General features: G+C 36.0%; 2 protein-coding genes across 6 annotated transcripts in view; one reads left to right on the forward strand and one right to left on the reverse strand.

The window, feature by feature from the left end:
* LOC109006187 (probable serine/threonine protein kinase IREH1) overlaps positions 1-5,880 on the forward strand; it is a 37,781-nt gene extending 31,901 nt beyond the window's left edge. The window contains exons 16-21 of one of the 5 annotated variants that reach the window (XM_018985389.2): positions 1,434-1,511; positions 2,074-2,238; positions 2,327-2,500; positions 2,624-2,810; positions 4,584-4,744; positions 5,663-5,880. In XM_018985389.2, coding sequence (XP_018840934.1) covers positions 1,434-1,511; positions 2,074-2,157 — 162 coding nt within the window. In that variant the 3' untranslated portion in view covers positions 2,158-2,238; positions 2,327-2,500; positions 2,624-2,810; positions 4,584-4,744; positions 5,663-5,880. Of the gene's footprint in view, positions 1-1,433; positions 1,512-2,073; positions 2,239-2,326; positions 2,603-2,623; positions 2,811-4,583; positions 4,745-5,662 lie in introns of those variants that run through there. The other 4 variants (XM_018985391.2, XM_018985390.2, XM_035691294.1 and 1 more) reach the window with 4 other exon arrangements.
* Positions 5,881-9,565: 3,685 nt separating this feature from the next.
* The window catches only part of LOC118348673 (probable inactive receptor kinase RLK902), a 1,858-nt gene continuing 866 nt past the window's right edge, over positions 9,566-10,557 (reverse strand). The window contains exon 2 of the mRNA XM_035690767.1: positions 9,566-10,552. Coding sequence (XP_035546660.1) covers positions 9,939-10,552 — 614 coding nt within the window. The 3' untranslated portion in view covers positions 9,566-9,938. The remainder of the gene's footprint in view (positions 10,553-10,557) is intronic.

Consider the following 10,557-nt stretch of genomic DNA (forward strand, 5'->3'; position numbering starts at 1 on the left):
TTAACCACTTGAAGCCATATTTTCAAATGCAAAACCATCCCCAGATTTAATCCCATGAAAAACACCCATCTCCAGTGATGGGGAGCCTAACGGAGGCCCCAGAAATAATAGCCCACTTTCCAGAAAGGCAGGCTGCACCGGCGTAGCATCTGGGCCTTTGCACGACTCAGACAGCCCACTCTCCAACACCATCCCAAGTAACGGCGACAGGGAATCATCTCTCAAAGTCTCCACCACTATCGGCTCCACCACAATCTCTCCATCCTCTAACTCCTCCCATTGGAGTAACTTTACCGGCAAACCAAAATGCTCGACGGAGATAAGCGACTTTTTCTATGCCGGTGGGGATGCTGGTGAAGTGCTTATTGGCGCCATGGGAGCTTGACTCTGTTGGCCCAAAATATCGGGAGATTCCGAATGAAATGCCCTCCAGGCCTTCTTTGGGCCTGTGGCCTGGCCCGTCCCTGGGCCCATCACAAAATTACCAGAAGATCAAGGGCTGCTCTTATGGCCCGTTACGCGACCCAAATCAGTTTTCATCTCTGCCTTACCCTTAACGCAACGTTTCAAATAACTGATTTCCTCTAACACAGCACCAACTTTTTCCTCCAAACCAACTAGCATCCTCAAGAAAGTTTCCTCATTTGGCCCCAACATCCCGCTGTCTTCTCCCCCATACCTCTGCACGACCTCTGTACTGGGCACGCTTAGCACCACTACACTCACAGCTCAAGGCAGTACCTTCGTCAGCACCTCCCTGTACGACCTTGCACCTCCTACCATCGACGATGGAGCACCACCATCTCCTCTAGTCTTCTTTGCGTAACCTGCCTGGGAGATTCTCATGCTCTAAACTGATGAGGAATGGAGCTCCATTAAAGTGTCACCGAAGTTCCTCCACCCCTTCCCCTTTCTCCCTTCTGGAATCACTATCAAACATCTCCTCTTATCATGGCCAAATTCTAAGAGGGAGATAAAACTGATAATGGTTACAATCCTTCCGCACCATTAACACAGTGTCTTCTTTTCTACGAGTTCTCAAAAACTCATAGGAGCCTAGTGTCACTGCATATTCCTTCACCATAGTGCCCAGCCAACCCAGGGCATCATGATCTATGGAAATGTAGTTCACTGCACGGCGACTGCTTTCTATGATTCTCCACTACCTTGCATTCTCCTTTTTGAACTCGAATAACTTCTGGTCAATAAAAACCTCGTTGCACAACCCCATCTAAACCAACCCACAATGATAAACCAGGTTGCAATGATACGCTAATCTCCACACGGAAGAAAAGCCATTAACAAATCACCACCAACAGTAAGAAAAAACCAAAACGAAACAGAAAGTGTACGGGGGGAAAAAAAAAAAAAAAAACCACCACCATTCAAGGGACTTACAGGCTTGTTTTGATCTTGGGCGACATTGATAACAGGGAGATGAATGTGGGGGTCTTGCTGAATTTGAGTCTGGCTCATCTGTGAATTACTCTTTCAGTAATTTCTCATTCAAGGTAAATCTTTATCTTTATGGTTTTACTTTCTGATTTAACCTTTGAAGTTCCACTAACTAGTACAAGCATGGTACATAGGTTAAGTAGAGCTGTTTCTTTGCAACTTTTTGGTCTTTATTATTTATCGTTGTGAATGTTAAATTTTCTATTGTATCAAGAATGTGAATAACCTTTACTATTCTAAAGCTTTGTTGGAATGGCAGCTTAGAAACCTTGCTTTTTTCTTCTTTTTTTTAAATTTTGGGGGAGAGTAGGAGGGGAATCTTTTAGAAGTGTTTCACTCAGTAGGAGTGTCTTCCCATGTTTAGAAAATTGGCCTTGCGTGGATGTGGTTCATATTAAATTGGTGCTGTTTTGATGTTTAACTCGGCAAAATGACTTAGTAGGATATCCAATATCATTTTAGCTATCGGCCTTCGAAAATGATTGATGATTCTGGGTTAAACTTATTTCTCTGCCCCCAGATATGTCTTCATGCCTAAAGTTCTCTTTTATATTTCTGTTTTGTCACATAATATAGTCATGCGGCCTCTTTAATTTTTTATTTCTTGTGGTTATTCAGAATCTATCCCAGCTAGCATCAATCAACTACGACCTGCTGTCAAAGGGTTTCAAGGACGATCACCCAACAAATCCAAATGCATGACTTATCTGGAATAGGTTTTTGGATTAGTTTGATTAGGCATATTTGTGGGGCTGAATCGGTGTTACTGTACAACCTGTACATGTATGATCTCAAAACTTTTGTGATTTTCATCCCTTGTTTGGTATATATCATCATGCTTTGTAATTCAGTCGATGTTTTCCATCTGCAGAAATAGAGGAGAACATAGAGGCTAAAACTGGTTCGGGATGTTCTTTCCTTGGACTTAACAGGTCTAGTCCAGGGGTTCGATGATATTAGCGTTGAGCTGCTTGTTGGTTTTATTTTGAGAAACTTCACCCCTAATTTATGTGCCCTGGTGTTGGTTATAGTCTTGATTTGTGGTGTACGTTGATCTTTTACACACCCCCCTTTTCCTCACTAGCAATGAGAACTTTCCTCATATGTACAGTTTATCGTGTAGTTTATGAAATTCGTTTTTTCTGAACTTATGTGCGGTGACTTTCAGGCTTTATTGGAGATGCAGGTACCAAGACTGCAAGTGGTAGAAAAGAGTGGTTCTCTGATGATGCAGATCACTTAATGGCTTAATTCCCCTAAAAACAGGTGCTAAAATTGAGCTTGAAATGGTGTTTAAAGAGATTATTTCATCAGTATTTCTTTTGCTCAACAAAGCCTGAATTTATGTATCCAAGGTGAGTTGATTTCAAGATCTATCTTCTCAATTGAGTTAAAATCCACTACATTAACATACAACAAGATCATTGCTTTTAATATTAGTCATAAACAACATACTATCAATGTCAATAGAGAAAATATATTTGTAACCGCTGTGTAATCGCTTTGCAAAATATGACTCACATGAAAAAAATAAATTTTTTAATAGAGGATTCTACTCATTTTCAAAGCGGTTACGCTGCATTTAAGCACTTCACAGTTGTATGTAGAATTACTCGTGCTGATATGATGGTTTAGCATATGATTTGCAGCCACTAAATTTCATCAATTGTTTCAGCTCAAGTCTTATATTTGAAAAGGGTTAATTGTGTCTTGGAGTTGAACAAGGTTTGTCAAAAAACAAATTATCTGACAAATTTATACCGTTGCACATGATACTATCAATGACAAGGGATGTGGAGCCTTAACAATAACCCTATTAAATACCAAAATAGTACAATAATAAATAGGAAAATAAAGAGAAAAATGTGAGAAGTGGAGCCGATTTTTCTTGGTTGACCAGATATTCAAAAAGGAGAATGTTGTGAATGTGGTTTGTACAACGATCTATAGTATGTTATAGAAAGTGTTGTTTTGCTTGCTGTGGAGGAAGATTGCTATAGTAGGTGGAGACTACAAAAAGGAAAGGGAGGGTGAAGGAGGAATAGCTCCTCATTGGAATATGTATATGCTATTATAAACTCCTTGACTGTGTATTGTTCATCTAATTAATTTGGATAGGGGTGGCAATTCGTGTTTGCGGGTCATGTCAAATCATGAATATTAGATTATATTGGTCAATCTGAATACGATCAGGGTTAGATTTTAAAATCTTAACATGATCTATATAAATAATGGGTGACACGACACGATTTGCTTAACTTGTTAAGTAATTAACTTTTATTGTGTTAACTTGGACATAACCAATTTAACATGTTAGCCTGATTAATCCGCTTCAACTCGTTAGTCCATTTAATTTCATATAAATGGGTTGAGCTAATTCGTATATATTTTTTTTAATTCAATAAATATAATTTTATATTTAATACAAGGATAATAATATAAATCATAATTACAACTAGATTTATGATAAAATATTTTATTATCAATGTTCAAACTAATAATATACAAGAAAATTGATATTTTCATAAAAAAAAATTACATATGAATAAAAAAAAAGTTTAATAGTTTGAGATATTAAGTAGTAAAATATTAATATTAATATTAATATTACATATTCCCAACAACAAAAAGAACATAAGATTAAACATTTATAAAATTTGAAAATAGAATTTATTCGTATTATAATACAGGTTGATTGCGAGTTTTGCGACTTGACCTATAATTACCCGTTTATTAATCGTATATTATCGGGTCAATTTGTTTTTATCCAAATCTATTTATATTAAACTCAAACTTGCTTGCTTTGTGTCGAGTTCACAGGTCATATCATATATTGTCACTCTTAAATTCATGGATCATTTATTAATACAACTCAAAAACTATTAAACTCAGCTAAAATAAAATAGAAAAAAAAAATGTAAATCCTTTTAAGATATATAAATTTGAATGGGAGATATGGATAAAAGTCTATTAGTTGACTAGCCATAGAGAATCCTAATTGGGTGGAACTCTATCAATTTAGCCACTAGTTGCCAAAATTAAAAAGAGCCTGCAAAAACATGTACTTCAGTATTTTGTGGCTTCTTCTAGCTCTCTCATTCATCACTTGAACAACGACTCTTACACAGAGGCATCATCATCCATCAACATGTAGAGCTTAGCCTGTTGAGCAGCACATCCGATGAAAGCTAGCCGTCTTGGAATTTAGCTCCATGAAAGTGAGTTAGGAAACTAAGCAAGTGAAGCAACCATCAAGCCAACATGCCTACAGTGAAGGATGATACTAGAGGTATACCTTAAATCCCTTTTATTGTGAACGTGTTACGTTGTTAGTACCCTTTTTAACAGAACTACTCAATATTTTATGATAATTTTCATTTCTTTTCAAACATATTGTTTTCTTACTCCCAGCATTTTGTTTGGTAGAAATATATGACTAACCTTTGTATGTCTGCGTCTGTATACATTTATTTACCTTGACGGGGTAAAAATAATAGGTCCAAATATACCCAGCCCAACCAATCAAAAGGTCACCATAGGAGGCAAGTAGGAAGAGACAATGAGGAGATAAGAAAAAACAAATGTCAGATGGGAAGAGGAAATAGAGAAAAATGAGAAAGGAAATAAAAATAAGCCAAACACGCAAAAGAAGAGTGACATAAAGTTAATTTCCTCACTTATCACTGACAGGACCACAATAAAAGGTATCTGATATATGATGGACAAGAGGGGACGATTACAAGAACACATATGTCATCATCAACCGAAGAATAAGAGCTCTAGGATATTATCTTCTCTAGAAAAGAGGTCTCCGACCTCTATTGTATAGAGAGAAATGAGAGACTATGAGAGACTATAAAATAATCATATTATAGTGGATTTGTATTCCAAACGATTCGTAGACGTAGGCTACCCCGCCCCGCACCATGCAGGGGGAGGGTTTTCAACCCCACACCGGTATGGGGGGTGGGGTTGAAACAACACCCCGCTCAACCATATGATTCACTAGATCTATAATTTATTTTTTAGTCTAATTTTTTTTAAATCCAAATTATAATATAATATAATTATAAATCTTATTAAAAAATATATAATTTTTTTTTTGAAATAGGGCGCGCCCCCACTGCCCACCCCTAATAGGCCGTGTACCAAACTACGTAAATCTATATCTCTATCACTATTTATATTTCATGTATTTATTTTCTAGTCATTGCTATGGATGTACGTACGAACACCATACCATCTCTCCGGACTGCTATCGTGGGCTCCAGATGATGCTGATCGAGGACCGGGTCACCACCAAATGCTGTAAATGACTCTTTATCTCATTCCAGCTTGTTCTGTGATTTTTGGCATCAACATACCTATTATTAAGTTATAACAATTCAACAAACTTATTTGAACTCACAACTTCACTTTTATTTCAGTAGTTATACTGCTGTCTGAAGAAAAAAAAAACCCCATAGACAAGCCTATGAAATTTTGATAATTTGATAATTGATCTATAGTTGTATAGCACTAATATTAATCCTTTCTCTTCTTTTTTTCAACTTTTTTCTTGGTCCCTGACTAAACAATATTTATTCTCAAGTTTCTTATATGCCAGTAGGAAACTTTATCAATAAAACTAAAAGACAAATACTCTCCCTATTTTAAGTTTTAGCTTAGCAAGATCCGTCCGTCCTCATTTCATTCTCTGATTCTTTTAAAGGGAATCCATGTTTTCTCTCCAAATTATGGTTCCTTTGACAACTACTAAAGTTTCCATTTAATCCTCAAACTTGGATTAAAAGAAAATTGCAATTTGTCCAATATGTTAATATTCAAATAATAAGATCGTGTTATGTTATTTGTTGTTTTTTTCCATCTTTTTTTTTTCCTCTTTCTAATCAAGCATATTATAAATTAAAGTTTAAAGTTACAAATCTTTAAAGTGGATCCTTTTCACTGTCAATATACAAAAAGCAATAGGAATTTTATCGAAGGGTGGGCTTTCAAAAACATGATTGGTAGCTGCCCATTGCGTCACTGAGTATGCATATCGATTTTAAGATCGATGTATTTTAGCAAATTTCCAGTTTTGATAGTGTTGAGATATGTGGTGAATGTCCTCGATGATAGTTAATATGAAATCTGGGGTTTTTTTTCTTTTTCCATCTTAACAGAGATTTTATCGATACATTAAACATTAGGCATTCTTTTAATGCCCATTTTCTTTGGCCTATATCTGATATTTGGGGTAATGGGGTTTGTATTATGTAATGAATGGTCTTTCAATGGCCTCATCTTCGGGGGTTTCCTTTCATTTTACTCACTGTAATCAAAAGCCATGCATAATATATATATATATATATATATATATATATAAGAAAGAAATTATCAAATTCAAAAAGAACATTAAAAACTAAAATAGAAATGATCACAAGGTGTACATTGAAACTCAAACTTGGTAATATAAATTGAAGTTTAGGGATGGATTCTGATGATGGTTTACAGTAAGAGTGTGTTGTATAACCTATCAAAAAGGTTGAGTGTAATGTATAAGAATAAAATAAATAAAAAAATTTAATGCTCTAAGGCAATGTGAGAAATTTAGCCAGGAGTATCTAATGCTAAAATCCAAAAATAAAATTAAAAAATAAAAAATACAGGTCCAAAGTTGCACTTTGCAGCCTGTAAAATAAATTACTAAATTCTTGTCATTGTAGACCTAACTAATGAATGTTTAGGCCTCCTCATTAATAAGAAAGTTTGCTATACCTACCAAAACTTTTTTTTTTATTATTATGTCGGAGAACCTCTTCAAGGCAGGACCTTTTGGACCCACTCCTGCAAAGTAAACCACGGTCCCTATGCACTATATCCTAAGAAGTTTCCTTACACGAAACTGGTTAAATCGCTAACTTTTCACCAGAAGGTGTAGCCCCAAATGATTGTTTGCACTCTTTAGGTGTTGAATCTTGGACGTTAAAGGAAGTGATACCCTAAGACCACCTTCACCACTTTGGCCAACCCCTTGGGGTTACCTACCAAATCCTTCCAACTAAAGAATAAAAATTTCCATAATGCTTATTTTATTAGATCAGATTGGTCCCTCCCCCCAAGTTGTCAACAATAACTTTATCGTTGACAGATACAATATATGCAATAGCTCCAAAAAATTACAAAGAAAATACAGATCTGAATTGACTAATCTCCTCACATGGCACAGTTTCCAGCTTGCACAAAGGTTTATACTTTATATTGCTAAAGCCTATAAGTATTCTGTCTTGAGCTACAACATTTGTAGGACAAACTGGCCAGGGGAAAGGGTTCATCTAGTGGGTTCTTGGTCCATTTTGAAAATGGGACTGAAAGTGTCCAGTTTTTGTATTATTTGATGAAATGTTTTGGACTTATCTTTACTACAGAGCCGTTTTGAATCTTCAGCAAAGCAAATGACAAGCAAGACAGATAGCAATAGCAAAGAGACAAACAATGAAACAAACCCACCCATATCGGAATTGGGAAGTGTATATGTATGTATCTTTGTTTCCTTTTCCAACGTTCTTTTTTTATTTATTTAAATCTTCTTTACAAAACTGAGGAAAACAAAACAGAACAAAAATTAGGAGACCCTAAAAGAGATTTTTAAGTTTCCAAGGCTTTGGATGCCAACAAAAATTAAGCATCAACTGGGAGTAGGACCACAAATATCAGACTGTCTACTCAACTTTAACAGCTGACCCCTCCCTCCATTTACATGCAGCTGTTTGGTCCACCAAAAATGATCATAGTAATCAACTTTCAAAGACAGTATCATTCGACTGCCACTCCTTGATGTTTTGAAATTTCAAAGTTTATGCAGTATGTGTTGCTGCAGAAAGTGTTCTCTCAGTGAAATTAGAATATTTTTTTGAATGGTTGTCTTTGCTATTGTGTTGTTTGTTTCTGACTACTAACCAGAATGTAACATAGGAGCATCAATACTCGAACACAATAATTGGTAGTCCTTACACACAATGACTCCTGTAGCTGTCAGAAGAGTTCTGGAGTTAACATACTCAACTCTGTTATAAAATTAAGAGAATTTTAATACAAATAAGTCGTAAAATAGTGATATGATTTTACAAAAAAAAAAAATACCATCTATTTACAATAGGGTTGCAAAAAAGATTACGTTTATATCATTCACTTTCAAAGTAATTCCCCACACATTAGTTTCAAACAGTGCATCTGTCCTATCCCCTCCAATATACCATGAGAGGCCTCACTTCAGATGATATGTTTTATTGAAAGTTGAATAAAATATTATTATAATATAATTTTTATTTTAAAATTTAAAAAAATTGAATTGTTTATTATATTTTGTGTGAAAGTTTGAGAAAATTGTAATAATTATATGAGATGAGATAATTTAATTTTGTATAACTAAACAGCCCTTAATTACAATAGCAAGGTGGATAACATTTTGGACCATTACATCAATAAACTTCAAAATGGTCTGTCTTAGAGCACCCCTTTTATCTAAAATTTGAAAAAAAGTAGTTCAAAAGTGCCTCCAATGGATCATTTATTTTCAAATCTATTTTACATTTTACTACAATGTTCAGCTACATTTAGCATGAACTATTCACAAATGTAAAAATATTTTATTTATTTATTCTCTTTTCATATACTTTATCTCTCACAATAATTTGTCTCTCCTTGTACTTTTTTTCTAACAAACTATTAAATAATGTAATATAAAGAAAAAATAGATAAATTGATGTATAGTATATTGTAAAAGTCAGTGTATAAATAAATAAAAATAGATTTTAGTGATGTATTTTAAAAGATAAGATACATAAATCATTGTTAGTGCTTAGTATAGCCAAAAATATACTGGACCATCGAGTTGTCTCTAGTTGTCATTTTATTAACCCTTTTGTGTGGACCCCATCCCTCAACTTTTATTTTCGACACTACTAACATCTAATACCAGTTGCTTAAGGGGAGAAAAATGGTAGGGCTTTGGTGAGCATCAATACATCTTTACCAAGGTAGGATTTGCATGCGAATCTAAGCTTTATGCCACAAAGCAATGGGTTTAAGAGATTGAATCAAATGAAGAGACGTCACAACCAACCTATAAGAGCAACTGCAACATCTCAACTTCAGCAGGCTAAAAGTTGCATCAAAAGCAAAAGCGAAAGTAAAAGCAAAAGTAATAATTACAACCACCATCATCCAACAATGACTAATGGAACAGATACCCACCCCAAAGTATTAATGAGAAAAGGGCAATAACAAACTAGTACAATGGGGGAAATGGGAGAAGAGAAAAAAAAATTACAAAAGGAAATGAAAAAATTGACAGTTGGCTCCTAAGGAAAGAAGATGGGGGAGGCCCGGATCAAGCATACAACCAAACCACCAGAATTAACACAATATATGGGCATAAGAAAACAGTGAAGAGTCTTCTACAATCCATTAGGAAGGGATGGTGGCAGTCACTGAAGAACTTACCGAGAAGACACATCATCTGACTCATTGATGAAATCAGGTTGAGGGCCATGATCTTCTCGCAAGCTAAAACGACGTAGCTCTTCAATGCGCCTTGCAACTTCAGGCATTGAAGGGCGTTTATCAGGATACTGGGCAGCACAGTCTACTGCAAGCTGCAATAGCTGGACCATCTCCTCCTGAACATTCTGGTAGCGGAGGAGCTCAAGATCAAAGACCTCAGAAGTCCACTCTTCTCGTACAATGGACTGCACCCATCTGGGAAGATCGACCCCTTCCTCATTCAAAAGGGCATGAGTGGGGGCCTTCCCAGTTAGCAGTTCCAAGAGCAAGACACCAAAGCTATAGACATCTGCCTTATGGGATACTTTCCGAGGGTCGGTAACCTCAGGGGCTCGGTAGCCAGCAACTCGGTTGGGAGTGGAGGAGGGCCCGACAAGGTGTGCGAGACCAAAATCAGAAACTCGGGCATCATAGGATTTGGTGAGGAGGATGTTGGATGATTTTATGTTTCCATGAGAGACACTGGGACCTTGCGAGTGCAGATACTCGATGCCACGAGCAGCTCCAAGTGCAATGGCAGACCTAATTTCCCAATTCAGTGGAGTTCTGCCTGCA

The sequence above is a fragment of the Juglans regia genome, chromosome 6 (assembly GCF_001411555.2).
Source record: "Juglans regia cultivar Chandler chromosome 6, Walnut 2.0, whole genome shotgun sequence".
Classification (NCBI taxonomy): Eukaryota; Viridiplantae; Streptophyta; class Magnoliopsida; order Fagales; family Juglandaceae; genus Juglans; species Juglans regia.